We start from the raw sequence: 22,013 nt of genomic DNA, 5'->3' as shown, positions 1-22,013 counted from the left end.
TTCCAGTAAGCACTGATAAGACTTTGACTGGACTCTGTTTTGGGCTCCCTGTTTTCAAAAGAGGATGTGAACTAATTTGAGTTTAGACAAAAAGATGAGGAGTGCCAAGTAGCCTAGCAGAGTTGGGTGGAAATGCCACAGAATGTTTTTCTTTCCTAAAAAGAACTAAAGCAGATTGATGTAACAAATTTTGAATTCATTTCCCCTTTCCCACAAACTAATTGCATTCCATGTACATAAGGTATTCAGAAAGAGAGCTTTAAGGCTGGGCATCAAGACAAACTGATGTTGTTACAGTGAAACAATGGTTCGGATCAGTGGTTTGGATCAACTGCTACCCATGAACCCTCAGAATCTTAAAGTAATCTCAGTGGATTACTTTATAGGCAGATAGAAGGAGAAAGAAAAGTCAACACCATCAGTAGTCTTCAACTGCCGCATAAGGATCTCTGGAAAATATTACGTCTACAAATGGGGAAATATTGAGGTATAATAGAACCTGCCATGGAGCAGGGATAGGGAGGACTGGCTTATTCCGCCTGATTATTTTATTTATGGAAGTTCTACCGTTTGGGGTGATTTCAGGCCAAAGGGCAGGAGCCACCAGGCAGTTTTAAAGAATCTTTCTGTTCAAAACTGCAAGCACCTGTAGTCTCCAGCCTGCCTTCCCTCACCCCCCTCCCATTAGTTTCAGAACATATCAGTGTGTAACACAACCCAATTATTTGATCCATTATTACTACAGTATCAGAGCAAGACATGAATATTCATAAGCCAAAACAAGAGTCACTGGTGAAGATAAGGCAGAATAACATCTACTGTTCCCAAACTGCCCTATATGAAATAGAATCTTCAGAATATTTTTGAGAGATAGGTAGGTAGCACAGCATTTTTAACTTGTTTGCTGCTTGTCTAGAGAATACTCCTCATCATATCAATGTAAGAGAATGACTGGAGATTTTGATAAATTCTGCTACATATTTTTGAGAAAGGAAACCAATTAGGTACTTTGTTCGTATTTAATATATTATGGTGAGATACATGTTATGAAATACACACTTTATGAAAAATGTCTCTAGCACTGAGCTTCATTTTCTGAGCCACAAACCAGAGCAGTTACATGCTGAATGCCATTTCCCAATTTTGAACTGTCTTTGTTAATTTCTTTTTCAAGTCCTGCCAGATTGTGGTGAGAACAGGCACAAGCATGAAATTAATTTCTTTCGCCTCTCAATGCCTGGAAGTGATGCTTTGACTCTATGAATGAATAAGAATTTTGTTTTGGTTAGTAAAGGTAAGAAGACCTGAGATATGAGTGTATCTTTGCCAGCTTTGTGGGTAACTGGTAGGCAATAGAGAGATGCCACAAAGTAGCACCATAATAACCTGCACCTACATTAAGGTGTTTCTGTTGAAAAAGCCTCACAGCTGTACATCTGCCTCTAATCAGAAAAGAGGAAGTAGAAGGCTGGAGTATTACATAGGATCATTAAAATCTTAGGTTTAGCCTTACTGTGAATTATAGTTTGGAACTGGAAGATGGGACTAGAAAATGAGGATAAACAGATGACTCAGAACATTAATACAATGCTTTTTTTTTGGCACATTGTCAATAACTATATCCTTTATTTATTTAAGGCAGTAAGTTTAGAATTTCTTGGGTAAAGCAAAAGCATAGCTCCATAATACATGCAAGATTTAAAAAAAATCCCAACCAAACAACCCATCTACCCACAAAACAACGTAACTCGGTGATATAAAGATTTGGGCTTTATTGTACTGGATCCTTTAAAAAAAATTCTACTCTAAAACATCTCAATTTCTAAATTAAGATAGTGTAACAAAATGAAAGAGGGGCTTATCACAGATGCCTCTATATTCCTGTGGTCTATATAATTCTGGAGGAGGTACCCACAATTTAATAAACAAGGTGAAATAAACTGACTTTAAATGTTACTTAAGGAAACTAAGGCAGCAGATGAAAATCACATACCTGTAACGAGTAGACTCTGTTAGTATGCCCTTGCAGTGTGTGCAGACAGGTCTCTGTCTCTGGATCCCACACTTTGACCATAAAATCATATGCACCACTTACAACCCTTCTGCCATCATATTGAACGCACCGAACTGCAGCTACGTGGCCCATCAGAACGTGTAAACACTGGCCCGTCTCTATGTCCCAAACTCTCAGCGTAGCATCTCGAGACCCACTGACCACTCTGGAGGAACAAGAAAAACCCCTCCTGTACTTAGCATTGGACATAAAAGTATTAAAACAATTAAACTTGGGTATACATCAGTTATGAGTTGTAATTTGGGACATCAGATGGCATTAGTCCACCAGCCATTGAAGATCAGGCTTGGCGTGACATTTTATTAGGGTCTCAAATGACTGGAGTGTTCTTCCTTGCTCTACTTACCTCCTCAGGATATGTCTTTTGATATAATTAGCAATCAGTATTTAAAAAGGCACTTCATTCCTGAACAGCAAAATGATGCTATAATTCTGTGGACTGTTGTATCTACCTATGAAAGCTTATGAACATGCTAAACTCCAGCCAGTGCTATGAGCCTTCTGTTTTAATGACTGAGTTAACTAATTGTAACAATTAAATAAAGATCTTTGGAAGTTTTACTTTTAACAGAGTAACAGTTATTCTGCTTGACTTTTTTTTTTTTTTTTCAATTTATACTATTAAAAGCTTTTTTAGGCAGGAACAGAAATGAGAAGGAATAAATATTAATAGAATTCATAATGGAAAAACCTCATTGTTCTTCAAAAAAGAAATGCAACCAACAAGCTCTCTGTCAACAGCTCCATACCACAGTCAAGTAACAGAGCTTTGCAAATGTTTGTTGGATCAAGATGTGGTTTACTATTAAAAAATTCTGTTATAATCAGTTAAAATTCAAATAAAATACTGCAGTGACAATACTTAGAAAGTCATTTGTTTAAAATGAGTAAAAGTTTGTAGCACTGACAAAAGGAGAAATTACTCAGTGTGGGAGACTGGATCACAGTTTAACAAAGAATTAGCTTTGAAATAACGCAAAATGTGACTTTTTGAAGTACATGACTCAATTTTCAGTTCTTCATTTAGTATTCTTATGCTTTTGCTTCTATGAATCATCTCCTCCCTTATGTTGATTTATGTTTCGCCTGGTTTGTGTTTCACTTCATGTTGGATGAGGTACCCAAGTTTAACAAGCACTTTCTGTGCATACAAGTGTGTAAGTTACAGGCGAAGCCGTGGCTGTAGCTCTGGACAAATCCGTACCTTTTCTCATGGAGATGCATGCAACGCACGGTGGAGGTGTGTCCGTACAAGGTGTGTATGCATTCTCCAGTCTCAGCGTTCCAAACCTTCAACGTCCTGTCTGTAGATCCACTGATGATGATATTGTCCCTCATTTGTGATGACCAAACTCCACCTGTGTGCCCAACCAGTGTTCTCAAACACTGAAAAGAAACATTTTCCTTAGTTTACTTTTTTGACAGAGTTGAATGGGAACTTTAAGAAAAAGCAATCTTGGAAGTAACAGTTGGCTCTCATAGTAAGAGCCAGAATACCCCTGGAGACTGCTTTCTGATTGAACAAAAAAAAAATAAAATTCCGCTTTTACAAAATATCCATCAAATTTGTCTCTCAATTGTTGGTACTTCAACTATAAGGAATTTTCCCTGTAATCTTCCCCTTGACAAACTAAACCATATTTCCAAATTTCTCAATACAAGGACATGTTTTGCAGCCTTGAGTTGTTTTCCTGGCATTTTTCTGAGTCACTGCAGGATTTCCAATAGCTTTTTGAAGTGTGTTAGAAGGGGAGAGAGCATTCACTTGGTAGTTTTACCACCAATCTATAAACCATATACTTTTGTTGTATTTTTCTGTTTGTTTATCCAAGAGACATCCCACTCTGTAAGCCTTAGCTACAGCATCAATCCTGCAAAAAAATTCATGTTTCAAACCTTTTTCAGACTTTACTGTTGCCCAGGAGAGGATCCCACACTACATAAGCACAGCCTACCTTCTTTGATCCCAAATGTATGACATGATTTCTCACCATGTACAGACTGTTTGCTCACACCTACTTCTATAAAACCCCCGTCCTCCCAGAACAATGACTTGTCTCTGTCTCTCAGCCTGTTTGCCTTACAAATAATGACTACATACACTTTCTCACCAGGCAGCAATAAATGGTAATTAGCACAGACGAGGAAAGATCCATGCAAGACTCCTCTAGAAAGATACTTCATGAAGATTCTGCATTTACTTTAACAACATGATCTCTATAATTACCCACTTTCTAACCCATTTAAATATGTGCCATGTTGATTTTTGCATTATTCTATTTTCTTCAGTTTTGTCGTGGGGATAGAGTCTTGCAGTGCACACAGCCATCTACTTCTGCACTATTATTTTTATCAGTCAAACCTGTAACTGCACAAGAAAAGAGGTCAAGGCAGTTTGAGGATATCTTTTTCTGTAATCTAATGCTAAGTGGCATTAATTGCCATGGCCTTCCTTTAACTGTTAGTTGACTCCTCTTGATGTAGTCCAATATTTTTTATCTGAGATAATGTATCCTAAATACCCAGTCTTTCAGTTTACTCCATGTAAACATTTACACATTTTAGCTTTCTAACTGTCCTGTCCTGGATCTTCTTGTCCTCATACCTTTTGAAAAGTGTTAATTTTACCCCACAGGTTACTTTAGGAAAAAAAAAATCATCAAACATAGATTATCTGGCTCAACTATAATAAGAAAAACTATAACTTTGGTAGTTGTTTAACATCCTTGTGAGTTTCTGCTGAAATATTCTATTATCACTGCATGCTGTATTTCCATCACATGAATTTTCTCCCAAAAAGTAAGTTTTTTTTCTGCATCGATGACAGTATACTAATTCCTATTGTTAATATCCTGTTCTTTCTTTCTGTTAATATCCTCAAGCATACTTGTAAATGCCTTGCTTTTTTGCTGTACATAGATTTCCTGTTCTTTAACAATTTTTAAACAGTCTTCTGCAATTCCTGGCTCCTTGCTTAATTCACTGCTATCAGATCCATCTTTTTCAGTTCATAGCTGTTAGTCACTTTTACAGTTCTTTTTTTCTCATTTCAACCAATGTGCTCATATTTTAAGAAATCATCCTGCTAAAGCAGTAAGAACACAGAATCCTTATTTTGGGCTTTACATCTGTCAAGGGAATTATTTAGTCATGTTCATTTGCACAAACCAACCTTTAGGGTTTTTTTATTTTATTAATTCTTCAGCATCAGTAAGCAGGAGGGCTGCTACAGCATGTTTCCATTTTTCATACACAATTCCTGGCTCTCTTAAAGGTTTAAAGTAAATAGTCACACTAGGTTTTGTAATTACTTTCAAAAAATTACTGAACAATAATTGTTAAGTCATGCTACTGTGCTCAATTTTATATATTTAAAGTAACATTTTGCTTTTGGGAGTATGATATGTACAAAGAAAGTATTTTTCATTTGTGTTTAGGTTGCCCTTTTCAATTAAAAAAAATGTAAATTTCTTTATGAGATCCTTCATTAGACAGTTTGTTGTAGAGAAGCCAACAGCAGCAGGGTGAGGCTGCCTATGGCTCTTAATTTTATTCTTACCCACAGTAGTATTAACAATCCCTTCAAGGATCTTCTGGGCGTCCAATGACAAATGTTTAATACACTCAGCTTCAACATTATGAAGTGGATACCTTTTACATTTAAACATGTTATTCTCAATAGTTACCCTGTTGTTACCTGTACCATTAAAAGGAGGCTAAGTACACACGATACCAGTCTAGAAGGAAAACATTCTGTTTTTCCAAGGCCTTTTCTACATCCTTGGAGCATGGTCAGTCAGTCACCTCAAAACAAAAAACCCGTGGGCTGAGCAGCCATGATGTTCTAATGTGAATGAAATGTTCAGTACTGTCTTTTTGATTGCACATACTGGTTTGCTTCTCTAAGCCAAAATTAAATTATTGAAGCTAATTAAATTCCTGACTGATCTGGATCTAATTTAATAGGAAATATTTAAACCTAAAGCAAGTTAATTTATTTTTTTTTGTGGCTCAGCAATATTGTAGCTTAGAATTAAAAACAAACTCTGTATTTGAAATCAGAACCAGTAAAACAAACACCACATTTCAAGAACTTGAAAACAACAGAAAGAATGCTAGAAGACAAGTGAGAAAGGGGAATCCAGAAGGGTAAATGCAGCCTAAAAAATTAAGCTTTAAGGAAGAAAAAGTAATGTATCTGTCCAAATTCTTTAAAATCCATGTCACAAATGACTCCACAAGAATAGCAGAATTGCCAAGAGAACGCGGATATATGCCAGTGGTAACATGAGCAGCATTGCAATTTCACATCAAGGTGACTTTTTTGAACTAGACAAGTTTCTGTGTGGGAAAAGGTGACCCACACGTTTACTACTTCTGATTCTTGCCCCAGACGGCGCTAAAGGCCACCCTGCAAAGTGGTCTAATGGCACAGCAGCATTTTTGATGTGCCAGCGCTCTACCTGTAGCTCATTTCCTCAAGAATTCAGCAAAGCTGCCAAATTACCTTGCCTGTAACCGCTGACCACACTTTGAGTGTGTTGTCATCAGAGCCGCTCACTATCCGGTTCCCACAGAACTGCAGGCACGTGATCACGTGGTCATCGTGCCCTTTGAGCACCTGACAATGAAGAACATGAAAACGTACAGTCACAATTTAATGCAGCAGATGAGAGAGAAGCAGAAGAAACAAAATGCTCCTCTGATTCGTAAATTGCAAAATGCTAGAGTTGCTTCAGTAATAATAAGGCCCCTTAATCCCGTGTGTCAAGTCTAATTTACCGCCAGCTGGGACCAAAGAAGGTGTTTTCCTCCTTCCATGGAGTGATGCTGAATTGCTTAGCAAGCACACTGCAGCTACAGTAAACCTCCTAAAAGTATCAGGAAAAATCCCTAACAAAAGCAGCCTGAATTAGTAACTGAACATTGCTCGATTCCTCTATAGTTATTCCATCTCTTTATTTTTCAGTTGAGTTACTGTTACCTTTTGTTTCAATCTTGAACAAAAAAGGATGGGCCTGTATTATTTGCTGAGTATTTGTATTTCAGTGGTCAAGGCTGACTACATCTATTTTTTCACTTACCAGCCAAGCATTGTATTGTGTTAAATGCCAGGCAGCACCAAAGTAAAAAACTAGAAAACCATTAACTCAATTAAATACAAACAAAAGCAACAATTTAATGCACTGGAAATGTGGATTGGAATGTTGCTTTATAGAGGTGGGATTTTCAGTACTTGATTTTGGAAAAATTCTGTATCTTTTATCATAATACAGGAAAACCAATCCTTATCAGAATACATAGGATGAAGAATTTTTTATTTAAGAAATCTGAGCATTTTTTCAATATGCTCATTGAAATGAAATGGCATTTGGATAATGCCAGAGGCTGTAATTTTAATAATAATTCCAAGATAACTTGATGTGGAATATCAAAGCAAGAAATACAGAACCGTTGCCAGAGATATACATAAGTCATGGCCAAATAAACAGCAGGATACAGCCATAGGTTTTCCAAGGGAGTTATCTTGTTCTTAGTTTTATTATTTTGTTGTACAGTAATTAAGAAAGGAGGTAAATTGCCTTAAAACCTTAAAAGGTCATGAATATGGATCTTATTCATATTTCTGACTGCTTGTTCAATACCAGGTTTGATTAGACAGTTGCTATTTTATGTGCTGCTCAATTTAGAAGAATATATTTAAAAGTAAAGCATGAATTAATCACAGAATAGTTGCAGAGTATTTTTATGTTGCAACATGGCCCAGCTCTACCTGAGATTATCTGTCTCAAAGAGACTGGCATATTTATGGGAATTCATAAAATGGTACAGAAATTTCTGTAGTGAAAGAATTCTGCTGTATTGAAGAATAACACTTCAATTTGCCAATATGGTGCTCAGAATATAATTTAAACCCAAGGTAAGCTAAAATACAAATTATTTGTTTCTGTAGCAATACACTGCTTTTTGTGCATGGACAGTCTGCTTTGTACAAGTTGATCCTGCTTTGTTCATGGCACCGTGCACAGAGCTCAGAACCTTACCTTAGGCGATTTAAGTTCTCCTCGCCGCCAGTTGGTATCAATCCTGTGTTGTCTAATGTAGGCGCTTTTCCACGGACTGTGTATAAAGCCTGGTTTTATTACTTTCCTCCTCTTAATATGTAATGGTTCATCAATACCTAAAATGGATTTAGAAAAAAGGGTGGGGAGGGGAAGAGATGAGCTTACCCCACAAAATACACATTTCCTCCCAAACCTTTACAGTGACCCCTGACATTAAATTCAGCAGAGACGTAAGAACCTCCTGCATGGCACTCTTTGTGTGTCAGGGATACTGCCCTGCTTCTCAGCAAGTTATTCTGCATCTGTCCTTGTTGGTTCAACATAATCATTACCATAATCATGGCTGAAAATGCTCTAATTCATCATTCCTTGCTGGCAACCTACTAGCTTGGTTTTAGATCCCCCTTTCCAAGGCAATGCAGCAGAATATTGCCTTCTACAAATGAGTATTGTCCAAAAAGCTCCATAACCACTCATATGCTTATTTTGGAACAGTTCAAGAATTAAACCTTTCTGTCCGTGGTTCTCCACTATGGTCACCCATCTTCATTGCCTTTAAGTTCACTGTGACTCCTTGTATTAGTGAGCTGTTAATTACTTTCTTGATTTGAAAGGATGACTGCTTTTGTCATTGTCCTCTCCTGGCTGGAATTTAAGTATAGCTATGCCCTTTCTGAGTTGACACTTGAGCAGTAGTGCTTTGTTTTAGCCCTGCTACTACAGATACAGCTTTTTTTACAATTCTCTCACCCTGCACTTTTTTCTATGCAGCTCCTCTCTCCACTGCATCTCATTACTGGCAGGAGTCTTGTCTCTTGCCAATATGTGGATTTCACTCCTCTGCCTTTAGCCTTGTCTCTGGTGTCTCTGCCTGCAAGTCTTGAATTAACGTTTCCCTCACATTACTGAGCAGTTCAGAGGCCAACCAGGCTGCAATACTGGCCTGTTTGTCTCTGCTCTTGTGCCTGGATGTATTTAGTCTTACTAGTAAGCTCACAAATGTAGGCTCGTTCCTTTCTCAACCTTCTCTTTTTTTTCCCTTCTGTCCTCTTAATGCATTTTCACTTAAGTTTTTAAGAGGAGAATCTTTAGAGGAGATTTAAGAGGTTAGAAACCCATTGCAACAGAAAACAAATTAATTTAGGTGCCCTTACAAAAAGGCAGCTAAGCTGACATTGTCATGTTTTTTGAAGCCTTTGCATTGACCTCTCACAAGTCCTTGTCTCCATACAGTCTGGACATGGCCCTGTGTTCGCCTGTCTAAGAGTGATCACATGCATGTGCTCTGCCCCCCAGAACAAACTCCTCGTTCATATAATGCTCCTTAAAAATAAAAGCTTTGTGCACATTCTTCATGTGCACAAATACGTGGCTACTTTCCTGGGAGTCTTTTTTTACCCCATTCATATTACTGCTGAACCACCTTATCTTCTTGATTTGACACGAGCAGGATAATTAATATCTGTGTCGCTAATGGGCTGTGTGTCCCTCTCTAAGTAATCCTGTTAGCAACTTCTCTCACTACCATGTGCCACTTCTGTGTTAATTTTCCTACAAGTGACGTGAAATTACAGCAGCCCTTCTACTGACCAAACAGTTTTTCCTCCGTGTCACAAGCCGCAAGACTATACTCTGTCATTTTTACATCTCAGCTCTCATTTACTTCGGTTGTATAATAACCCTTAAAAAGCAAACTCAATTGTTTTCTAAAAACGTACAACTGGTATAAATAGGGCATTCAAACTTAAACTCTAGTTTCATTTCTAGCACTCCATGGATTATTTCTGCTTCCTACTTTAACAGAGATACAAACCATGTAGCTAAAAGCATAACTAGCACTAAAGCTAAAGTCACACGAATTGCCTTCGCAAAACTTTAAGTTTATTATGTAAATTAACTGCACTTTTTATGATAGCAACACTTCGACCATTATATCCATCTTTTTGCTCAGCCTTACCCTCCTCTTTGCATTTCTCTCTCCAGAGAAGATTATCTTCAGCCAGAATTCTCCAGTAACGACATGTCTGGGCTGCCTGCAGAAGGTCCCTGGGTTCCAGGAATGACAGCACATACAGTGCCAGCTGTAAAAAATAAGAAGAAAATGTATTTTCTGCACTGCCTTTGAAAAGAAAAGTGAAGTAACTCCACATATTATCACACATCAGGGGCTGAAATACAGAAAATTGAAACACTAAATTATTAAACAATCTCAGAAACTTAACAGACTCCAGTTTATTCCTGTGGGCATGTGGGAATGTAACAATCATCTTAAGTAACTAAACCCATACAGACCACATCACAAAATGATTCTTGTATTTGCAAGAAAGTAGATGGCAGCTGAAATCATTATTATGCTTTTTTTAAAAAACATAATCCATGTTACTGTGAATCATTAGCAGAATTATTACTGAAGTAATTATGGCTATGTTATTTCAGCTAACAAGTACACCAGAAGTTATTCTGAGAGTTGAACTACAAAGTATAGCACTCACTGTGTGAGCAAACAGGGATGTATGTTGTGATGAATAACATCACTCAGAAAGCCCAAATGCAGAACAAGTAAATGTTGTGTGCAGCTGAGCTCAAAAACCCTCTGCAGTGGTAGGAAATGCAGTGTACGTATCACTCATTTTCTGATGAGAACACAAACACATTCTTAGGTGGTGTTACAAAGGATTTTACGGGCTGGGATGCAGAAGGATCTAAGTATGTAACTTTAGTACAATATAGTACCAAAATCACATGGGAAATCCCAATGAAAATAAACAGAAGATGAGCTTTTCCACATGAAATTAAAGGTTATTGGGAGAATTCAGACCTTGGCTGACTGAACTAAGCCTTATCATGAACACCATAAACCCCCCAAAATCTCTACATATATCTTCAGATGTACTGAAGTCTTAAACAGGGGCAGAGGCATCTAAAAAACAATCCAAGACACTAGGACAGCTATCATTAAGGGTATGATGACTGAGTACAGCTTTTCTACTTGACAGCAACAATGCATCTCCCTAGTAATGGAAAATAAGTGTAAGATGCAGGAAAGTCCCTTTCACAAGTAAAAACTCTACAAAAAGAAAATAATGACAAATACTGATGCAGAGAACTACTTACATGCTGAAACAGTGGGGTCTTTGTCAGTAACTAATAGGATGCAGAAGCTGTCAAGGAAATCAGATCATCCACTTTTAGTTCTGCTTGCCATATCTTTTTGTGTTTAGGGTTTTGAATTTAATTTTCAGCTGAAGTTATGATATATATAAATAGAGTCTGCCCTTCAAAGCAGCACAGACTGAAATTTAGTAAGGAAGTCATAACTGTAGGCTATTGACCTCAGCAGATTTTTGACCTTATTTTGTGAGAAACATTTACTTTCAGTAATCTAGACCAGCCAGCAACTGAGCAGGAAATAAAAATTCAGTATGTCAGAACTGCATTTTGGTTGCACACACACCTTGTTTGCAAGTCATCACCTGCAGCTCAGAGGCAGTATGTACCACTCCACATTTGAGGGATCTGTGTCTTAAATTATGCATTAGATCCCACAGGCATCCAAGGCCATAAACCTGAAGAATCTTCCTCTGTCCCTGCTCAGGGAATCAGCATTTAGGATCTGGTGTAAGGCTCTCTATTACAGGAACAACAACTGTACCTCTCCTTTCGGACTTTCTGTTTTAATTCCTGGCATGTAAAATTATTGAAGAAGTGTTGTTTCCTCACACACATCACATAGTTTTGCATGTAGCAAGACTCAAACATGACACAGACCCTTTCCATTTTTTGCTGGATGTTCCTCAACTGACAGCACAGTTTGTTTAAATATCACTCTACAGATACAGACACTTGCTAAGATGGTGTTAATTAAACCCATGAGCCAACCGATTCTAAACCAGGTTACATATGGGTAACATTTATTTTAGACTATATTTATCTAAATAGTCATCAAGGGTCAACACAGCCCACAGCTGACTTAAAGATTAGTAGTGCATAGAAGATGACGTCCCTTTATCTCAGCTCATGGATATAGTTGTAAGAAAACTTCAGGTAGCAAGGATCTGACCTCTGACTGAACTGGATTTAGGACTACTCTCTGCTCTTGTGTTAATAATACCCAACAGTAAGCAGTCTCTTGCCGTTTTCTTCACTCACACACATGGAACCAACAAAATTTCTATGGCTGATTTCAGCAACACTCCTCATCTGTTGGTTTCTAGACCTCATTTTCACAAATATGTAACCTGAATAATTATTTCTAAAGTCTCAGCAAGAAAACAGGAGTATTTATTTCAGATTAATTGTTTGACCGCATGTTTCCTTAGAAGGAAAGTAAACATTTTCTTGGTTATTTGGCTATTATGTTACCGTCTTTGCATTGAAGAAAACGGTTTTGAAGCAAAGCCCTCCCATCCACATCATCTTCTTGTTCTGGTTCAGTCATAAAATCACTGCATTGCATCCAACAGCACTGGAGATAACTACAGATGTTAACGCGGAGCGACAACTCAAGGGAGCGTGTTCTCTTCGAAGGGAAGCCTGCTCACAGAATTACTGACCCTAACAACTTGTTCGTGCCCCCACAGCTCAGTGCGTCACCCCCCACTGCAGCCAGCATTAAACAGCTGAGGACAGCACCGCTTAGGAGATCTGGGTGAAGGAAAAGGAGAGGAGATGGTGGAGTCAGCTCGACATTTTTTTTAACCCAGTTAATTTTGGTGACAGTGACTCGGGGTTAGGAAGCAAAAATTATTTAAGCCAACTTCACTGGTGAAGTCAGCCTGTCATGAAGCACTTACAATATTCTGGTTTCAAGAGGCAAGAAACCTACTAAAAATAAACAAATTAACATGAGTAGTTTACAATGGAGTTAAGAAACCTGAGTGAGAAAGAAAATTTTACTGTTATGTAGTGTATCTTTTCTGTCAAGAAACTGTGAAAGCTGATCTTTAGTTACAGTGGAACTAGACCACTGGTTGTATTTGAATTAGTACTGCCACAAAATCATGCAAAGAGAACTGATCTGTGAGTTCCTGTCATCAATAGAAGTTGCAAAGTATCTTATGTCTCCCCAAAATACAAAGTCTTTCTGTCTTTCTTGGCCTCTGAACTAAGGCTGCTTTGGGTAGCTTCTTAGAAACATGGCAACCACGCAGAGGTCCTATTGAACTCTTCTCCTGCCCCAGTGTCCTTTCCATTCCCGAAGAAGGCTGCTGCAGAAAGTGCTTCTGTAAATACTAATCTCATGTCCTGTGTACTAAGTTAATACTCATTGCATAAATTGATTCCAACCCTTACAAATGCCAGCCAGCAAGGGAAGGCTGTGACACTTCCTGACATGTGAAGATATGACAGTATATAAACAGAAAGAAGGGTCTCGTACATCTAAGTATTCAAAAATCGGATATACACCAGAAAAGAATGTCAAGAAACAGAGATATGAAACAGTCTTCAGATAATAAGACCATGTTAACACAGCAACCAAATATTAGCACCCCAATATCTTAAAAGAACTTGTTTTGTACAGTGTTAGTACCTAAGACTTACAAACACTTACGTGCTCATGAAAATTTTCATATAGAAAACCCAACATATCGTAGATCTGGTAAAAGAAAATAAGGCTTCCTCCCCCCCTCCAAATAACAAACATTTTGAAGTCCCTAAAATCAATCAAGGTCAGAAGTATCATTTCTAAATTAACTGAAATACATTTATTTAATAACTGCAAAAAATTGGGTTTACACTCTTTCATATCCACCCTCATGTTCTAGTTGTGAGGACATCACGAATTACTCTTCTGTGGACAGCATTTAGTTACACACACTGAAATCTAAATCTTACTTTCTATTTAACCTGATACAACATGATCTGATTTGCAGTAAAGGATTTACTGTAACATGTCTGCTTAATTACGGCTTGGTTTTATCCTTAGCAAGAAGTGCTTTTCTGGTTTTACTTTTGGTTTATTTGGTAGAGATATTACGGCTCCACTTGCTTAAAATAAATTCAAAGATAACATTAACAAAACTCCCACGACTAAAAGGATTAAAAAATAATGCTTACACTTACAGAATAATGTGCAGAGAAGTCTTACATCCAGAGGAAATTTTTGTGTGTGTTGCCCTAACAGAATTAGTTCTCAAAAAAAAAAGCTAAATTGGCCCAATTAAGATACAGAGATATTTTTAAAGCTACTGGGATTTTGCTTAAAGGGGTCATCTGTATTTCCAGGTATCTGAAAGATTATCAAGAGACAGAGGTACGGTAACCTGAAATTACATTAGCCACGTTATGGCAACGTACCAAACTGTGACCCTCTAACATCAGTTTACATCACTACGCTGGCAAAATCAGCATTAAGTTTTTAAAGATGGCAGCCAGCACTGCATAATCCAGTATGAACCTTTTTTTCTCACCTCTTTTGGGAGCAAGGAAATGAAGTCTCTTTGAAACTGGGGCTCTATCACTTGCATCATGTGTTTTACTTGTGTTGGTTCACAACTATCAATGAGTTCATCTAAAGCAAGTAACTTCTCTGGTCCACTCCAGCTCTGCAAGGAAAGAAGAAGAAAGAAACAGTAAGCTTAGTTTAACACACTAGTTTGGTTTACATCAGTAAGTGCCATTGCTTTGCCAATAAGGCAAATTAAGTTTGCTCATCGACCTATATACAAGCATATAAAAAGCCAAGAGATAAATGCTCATGCTAATGACACAAAAATGAGGAGTTAATCAACACAAAATATTCAAAATTACTACACTGATTCATAAGCTAAGAAAGGATTTGTTATATGCACACATACAGATTGGCAATTAAATAGATAATAATATTTAGTAATAATAATTAAATTAATTAAGCTTCTTTTGAAGTTGATGAAATCTACACACACGTTACAGAGAACGACGGGGTTGCAACAGAATGCGTTCCCTCTCTGTCTTTCTCCATTGTGCATTCAACTGAGATGGTAACTTCTAACCTTCATGTTTCATGTGGTAGACCCAAATCTTGAAATGAGAGGAAAGGAAAATAAAAAACTTTCTCTAAAAGTACATTTGCTTACTGCCTGCTTATTACTACAGTGTGTCCCTAAGCGACAATGTTGTAATTTCAGAATCCTGGCTATAAACCAACACATATTTTGTAAGTATCAATTTACACTTGAATAAACAGGGAATTTTGATTGGTAATTTTCTTACTTCACATTTTTACTAATGGGCACCATAAAGTTTGAAGATTTTAATAAGGCACTCGATTGAGAGCATAGCAGATTAGGAGCATCATTTGTAGAAAAAAAATTAATAACTTAAAATATACTGCACATCTGAAAAACATGTCTTAAACTCATCTGTGCTCATCAAAGAGTTTTGATTTGTAACGTGAAAACAATTTAAAGAAAATATAATTTCTACAGGAAAAAACAACAACTACTGCTAACTAATTTAGCAACAGAATTAGAGCACGAATAAAGCCTTAGAGAGAAAATGAGACATCACAGTTTTTGAGAGCAGATTCACATTCATAATCTCGAATGTCTTCTAGAGTGACACTTACAAGTAAATTAGCACATACAAATGATATTACAGTTACGGTAAGAGGCTAACTGAAATTAAAAAAAAAAAAGGCAAGATACCTTACAATTAAGATTTCTGTATTAATCTGCCATGTATCTCAGGACCATTATTACTCATGCTCTAAATTTCTGTTCTCTGGATTTGACTCTGACAATTCACTCCGGTCTCCGCAATACTACAATGTTTGTATACTGTGCAGTTTCTGCAGAACAATGAGGCAAGTGAAGAGGAAGGTGGAATTTCTGAAAGCGAATGCAAAGCAGATAAATACCCAGCTTTACTCGATGTAGAAAGATCATCATGTTGCATCATTTCTCCCTAATTAAAATGTCAAAAATACTTGAAATGTCAATAAAAGCATCATTTATCCAAACGATGACCCAGGGAACTTTCAGGTGACCCCATTCCATCAGGAAGTGTGAGAGCAGCCCATGTGCAGCAGCTCATTCACCCCAGTTCCACGCTCTCACTCTACAGCAAACACATGGCTGATCATAGAATCATAGAATCATAGAATCATACGGGTTGGAAAGGACCTCTGAGATCATCAAGTCCAACCCTTGATCCACTACCACCACAGTTGCTAGACCATAGCACTAAGTGCCACGTCCAGCCTCATCTTAAAAACCTCCAGGGATGGAGAATCCATCACTTCCCTGGGCAGCCCATTCCAATGGCTGATTACCCTCTCTGTAAAGAATTTCTTTCTAGTATCTAACCTAAACCTCCCCTGGCGCAGCTTAAGGCCATGCCCTCTTGTCCTACTGCTGATTGCCTGGGACAGTCTATCCTACTGGAGGAGGGGAAGAAAGTTCCTGACCTGAGCCTTTACATGCACTACTGGCAATTGGCAAAATAGACTAAACTGGCAAAAAAAATATTCCTCATCCACCTGTGTGTATGGTGTGTCACCACGGGAGATGAGGATTTCTGTGTCTCATATCCAATACCTCAGAATATTAAAAAGAAACAGGAATGTCTCAGCTGAAGCTGCAGCAGGGCTGTTGTAAACAGCTTTTATTATAAATTTCTTTCAGTAGAAACAGTTGCATCACATAGCAGTTCTCCATAAATCATGCACTGAAGAACTGTTTATCTCACCAACTTTCCAACTGCTGTTTGTTTCATCAACCCAGAGCTTAGCTGGTGTTAGGTACAAACGTTTGCAGTCTTTAATCTCATCTGTCAGCTGTGTTTGAATTTAGGAGAATTAAAAAGAGGGAAAGTAATACCTGTATTACTTCCTTATAATCTAAATTTCCAAGGGCAGTCTACTTTTAATTTATAAGCAGCTACGTTTACTAAATTAGAACAACTCCACCTGAGGAGCATTGTTTGCTGCTGTGGTAAATGCTGCTGGCAGTTACCAACAGGTTATTGATTAATAATGTCACTGTACGCTATCTTAATCTCTAACTCTCTTACACTTATTTGATTTTTAAAACATAATACAGATCTGAAGAGAAAAGGGACAAGATTCAAGAATGGGAAAGAGATGCTAATGACTAAAAGCAGCACTCTCTTTTATCTGTCCATTCATCATTAGGGGATGGGTACAGGCAGTTTCTTAAGGCTTTTTTAAAGCAATCAGCTGCTACAAAATGTTGTCTCTAGGACACTGTCCCCTTAGTCTTTCACTTGAGCAAACAAACCTCCAGTTACAGCTGGTAAAGGGTCTCTGAAGGAAGTGTCTGACATGGAAAATTGGGATGAAGCCTTGCCAGATGAACTCAACTGTTTGCGTTAACAAAGGCAAGACTAGTAAACTCTGTTTCTGCGCCCTGTAGTTTAATCCATTTGCAAAAACATTGCATGTAGTTCATTAGGTGGGGAGCGTAAGGAGTAAGTTTGTGTCTTTGATAAGAAACAACAGCGAACAAATGTTGCAGAAGAGAAAGAAAAAGTAAATGCTGCCAAGTAACTTGCAAAGTCTCAAACGCTGTAGATGACTGGAGACTTCTGAGCCATGTGGCGTAGTGTCCAGATGCCTTGGATTTCTACCTGGGGATTCCCTTTCAAATTGAAGATCCTTATAAAGAATATACTTTATCTTTAAAAAACTTTTGCTTAATTGGCTTTTCTTATCTTCTTAACTTGAATTTAATTTTAATGTAAAATTAAAATAAAGCTTTTATTATGGGCAGGGGTCTCCCTAGAATAGGTTAACTCCAGGATTCATACACATAACCATTGGGAAGCCAGCAAGGTCTACTGATACTGTCCTTTGAGTGACTTCAGATTCCTAAACAAACATACCTCCTCTTTCTTCCTATTTCTTCAGAAAGGTGTTGATTTGTCAGCCAAGGCCTTTTGGTTGGTTCATACCATTTCCTCACTCAGTATTACAGCTGATGCAACCATGGCACTACCTACCTGAAAACTATCCCTTCTTTCCCCACTTTGTTATTGTGTGTAAATGTCTTCCCTTTCTTATAATCAATATAAACAATATCTTTGCTATTCTACAACTTCCATCTCATCTGTCCTGTCTGACCTGCCACCTTTCTTTTTATCATCATCTGTTTCTGCACCTCTACTCTTCCATGGCCTATGCTTTTCTATTGCTCAGACCTCATCTGCTGCCTTCAATTTGTACAATTACAGTTTGTAGCAATCCTTTTGCTGTAATAGTTACATTAAGGACAATCTATTTTAAAGGGTTTAAATTCACGGTGCTGTTCTCCATTACTAAGTTCTGTTAACAGAGGTCTGTCATGACGAAGACTTGCAAGAAGGGCTCTTCTTGGAGCCTGCTTCTGTTCAACTCTTGGATCAGTTATCGAGAACCCTGCCATCCCCCACCTCAAAGGTATCTCAGTCTGGATAAAAATAGCATATAAGCACTGAAAGAAACACCATCTACATTAGCAAGCAGTTTGTCACACCAGCAGGGATTCAGGAGCAGCTGGTGCTAAAGCCCCCACATTAACCCATATCAGAGTCCCAATCCCCAGTCTGGTCCCCTGGGCTGAACGTTTGTGGTACATGTGATGGACCCTGTCTAGAGGAGCTGTAACAGGTTCAGACTCTACATCCCTGCTAGGGGATTGATAATATAGGAGTTTCTTCTGAAATCAGTTGAGTTCGTAGGTAACAAAACTGCCATGAGAGTCAAATCAATAAAAAATAAGCCAGGATGGTCAGGAGACCTGCTGTAAGTCTGCACTATACCTCTGAAACAAACTGGTAACAGTGCTACAGCCAAGAAGGGTCTGTAGTTGTAGTGTAGATCTCTCCCAGTCAGTGTACAGGAAAGAAACACCAAACCCTTGACCTAGTCCCACCACAAGACACAGAGCAGAAAATGCTGCAATGCTGGTTATGATACAATCTTTACCACCTGCTTCACATAAGACGTGGACTATGCAGTTGTACATTTTTTCATTCCCAAGCGTCTTTGGAAGAATAAGAAATGGAGAATGGTAAGTAATTTGAATTTAGGTGGCTCAGCCAACTATTTGTGTAAAAAAATGGAACAGGGCTCTTGGCAGCCAAAAATGGCAAAAGCATTTTGGACATTATCTAAACTGTTGTGAAAAAAAATACTTCCAATTTTAGGTAAAATAACTGCACACACTTGTTATTCAAAGTGATTGCCTATATTAGTGTGTATGGAACAACTTTTCAACATCAATATTCCATGAAAATGCAATTTTTTTACACATTACTTAAACAAAACACCCCAAGTATGTGAAGTAGGAAGAATGATGAAAGAGAGAGCTTAGTAATTTTTTAAGCAATACCATCGCTGACTGAACTTAGCATCCAATTGATATTTTTCCTTATGGCAAGCAATTTGGTAACTTAAAAATAAAACTTCTTTGTGAAGATACACTTGGGCATCGAGTTTTAAAAAACTCCTATAGTGGATTTTAAAAAGACCTGAAGCCAAGAGCCACTGCAAACCAGAAAGAATAAATGGGCCTTTAAGAAATTAAATGGTTTGGATTTATTAAAATGCTTTTCTTCATCAAAATCAATATACAGCTTAATTTTTAAAGGGCAAGTGCAACTACACAATTGTTTCTCCCTTCTGCATTATTTTGTTACTTTCAAAATAAAAGGCTTAGATCGACTATAAAACATAACATCAGGAAGAACATATAAAAAAATGAATTAAAAAAAATTATAGGCCATCTTAAGTTTTCTTAATATTTGCAGAGTGGTCTTGTTTTATCTGAAAAGATAACATAGGAGAAGAACTGAAGGCTAACTACAGGTGAGAGTCCTCAAAATAACTGATAATCACTGGTCACTGACAGCTGCTATGCCAAAGAACAGTTCTACCTTGAAACAGTACATATATCCACCTAACATGCCCCTGGAAATTTAGCTTTCAAATTAATTGGAAATAATATTTTGATATAAAATATGAGTGCTATTAAGTAAGCCTAGTCAGTATACAGTACATGAAGAAAGCTCTCTCATTCCTGTTTCTCTACAGGAAAAACTTTGTACTGCAAGGATGATGCTGCATGTGCCATTTAATCCTGCCCTTTGGGCAGAGCTAGCTCCCCTATGAATGTGCTTTTATTATTTGGCTATTTAAGACTTGCCCCTTTCATGAAACTCATGTGAAAAATAAGCTCATAGAAAATGAGGAGGCAAGCAGATGTAACACTGAGATAGAGCTATGTGACTTAGAAAGCTTTTGATTCTAAAATAAGGGACTCCCTTCTGTGAATACAATAAAAACTATCAGTGACAAGATGTGATCAATAAGTGCTACTCAATGAACTCCAGTTAGGAGAGACCCCCCTCCCCACCGCTCTTTCAATAGTATAAATCAGTATTTAGGCATTTAGTATTGCAACCAAGTATTTTGAAAAGTTGAAGTATCTAATTATACACTTAGTTAAGCATGTTTTCTACATTACAAACTGTATGTTTGCCCACATAGACAAAATTTTCACAGGCTTACAGACTGCTTTTCCTTATCCTGATGAAACGGTCGATAGCATTTGCTTTTACAGTCTGCATCACTGCCTCAAACATTCCAGCCTTTCATAATCTTTTTTTTTAAAAATATATAACTATTGATAACTATCAATCTTATGTGAAAATACATGTTGTACATTGTTGATAACAAAATAGCTTTTGTTAGCACCAGCATTTTAACATTACAAGACGTTAAATACAATGTAGTATTACATTACCATATATACAAAGTACCATTCAAATATGATTCTTAGGGGTTAAAAAGACATATTTCTATGAACAGTCTCAAAAAAGATACACCATAGTAATTAAATGTGAATATTTTTAAGAAACTGAATGATGTGTACAAGAACCTTAATTTCCAACTTCCACTGGTTTAAGTAGATCATAAATGCGTAAAAATAAAGAGGAAAGAGGTTCTACATTATTATTTTAATGTTCAGAACTGACAGTGATTGAGATCAATGGTATTATGTGGCAGCATGAATCAAGCCAAAAGCAGGTTTCTGCCTGCAAAATTGTATGCTAGCTACTGTCTATTACTCTTCTATTTTTGCCTGTTACAGTAATTGAAACAATGCCTGTATTTGTTACTTACTCCTTTTGAAAATGTTTTTAGAAGTAACAGTTTTTTAATCAAGATAGGAAGACATAATATTTCCATTTTTCAAATCAATGACTAGGACTCATGCCTGCTTCTTAAAAATACAGAGCAAAATATACAGTAGAGATCTCCATGATACAGTTGAGGAACAGGAGCAGAGGCCTGCCCCAAACTGTGTTTGTATTAACACACAGAATTGGCTTAGGTGCTCCTAGACTGGTGTTCAGGTAGATTTCAGTTTTGACCTGAGCAAGTGTCCACAGCACTGTGGGGTTAAGTTTTTTTTTAGGTGCTATTGAAGGTGGTTGAAAAGATACAAAAAACCTTTTCCCTCCCTCCCTTTGACTATGTGTGCATGTACTGGCTGACATGTTCAGTACACAAAGATCAGTAAAAATACACACTGAGTTTCCTTTTAATCTATTTTTGATAAACTTTTCTTTCTATTCTTAGAAGACACCAGACTTATGACAAATCTAGTGCTATACCTGCACTGCAGCAAAGCATGCACTAAAGCTTACTAGTCTCGAGTGAAAACGTCTCAAGTTAGCTTGAGGCCATGAACGTAGCCATTACATGTTGACAGACTTGGCAGAAAATATGAAAGCACTAAACAGGAAGGGTTATTTTATTAAGAAACCAGCGAAAGCTGTTATTTTTTATCAGTCTCTACAGTAACTTGCTGAAACAGGGACCAACAATTCCTTAAAGTTGATGCCCATTTGTTTCTGCAACAGAACACAAAATCAATGGCAGAGGCATTCTG

General features: G+C 37.5%; 1 protein-coding gene across 3 annotated transcripts in view; it reads right to left on the bottom strand.

Annotated features, from left to right (window-relative positions):
* The window catches only part of FBXW7 (F-box and WD repeat domain containing 7), a 174,717-nt gene that overhangs the window by 5,424 nt on the left and 147,280 nt on the right, over positions 1-22,013 (bottom strand). For all 3 annotated transcript variants that reach the window (XM_008933165.2, XM_018071740.1, XM_018071748.1), the window contains 6 exons: positions 14,550-14,684; positions 10,097-10,220; positions 8,119-8,255; positions 6,582-6,695; positions 3,279-3,460; positions 1,994-2,219 (listed from right to left, as the gene is read on the bottom strand). In XM_008933165.2, the coding sequence (XP_008931413.2) occupies positions 1,994-2,219; positions 3,279-3,460; positions 6,582-6,695; positions 8,119-8,255; positions 10,097-10,220; positions 14,550-14,684 (918 nt within the window). The remainder of the gene's footprint in view (positions 1-1,993; positions 2,220-3,278; positions 3,461-6,581; positions 6,696-8,118; positions 8,256-10,096; positions 10,221-14,549; positions 14,685-22,013) is intronic.

Source organism: Manacus vitellinus, unplaced genomic scaffold (genome assembly GCF_001715985.3).
Source record: "Manacus vitellinus isolate BGI_N305 unplaced genomic scaffold, ASM171598v3 scaffold_0_pilon, whole genome shotgun sequence".
Classification (NCBI taxonomy): domain Eukaryota; kingdom Metazoa; phylum Chordata; class Aves; order Passeriformes; family Pipridae; genus Manacus; species Manacus vitellinus.
Note: the sequence above shows the minus strand (reverse complement) of the source record. Positions and strands in the feature narration are given on the sequence as shown.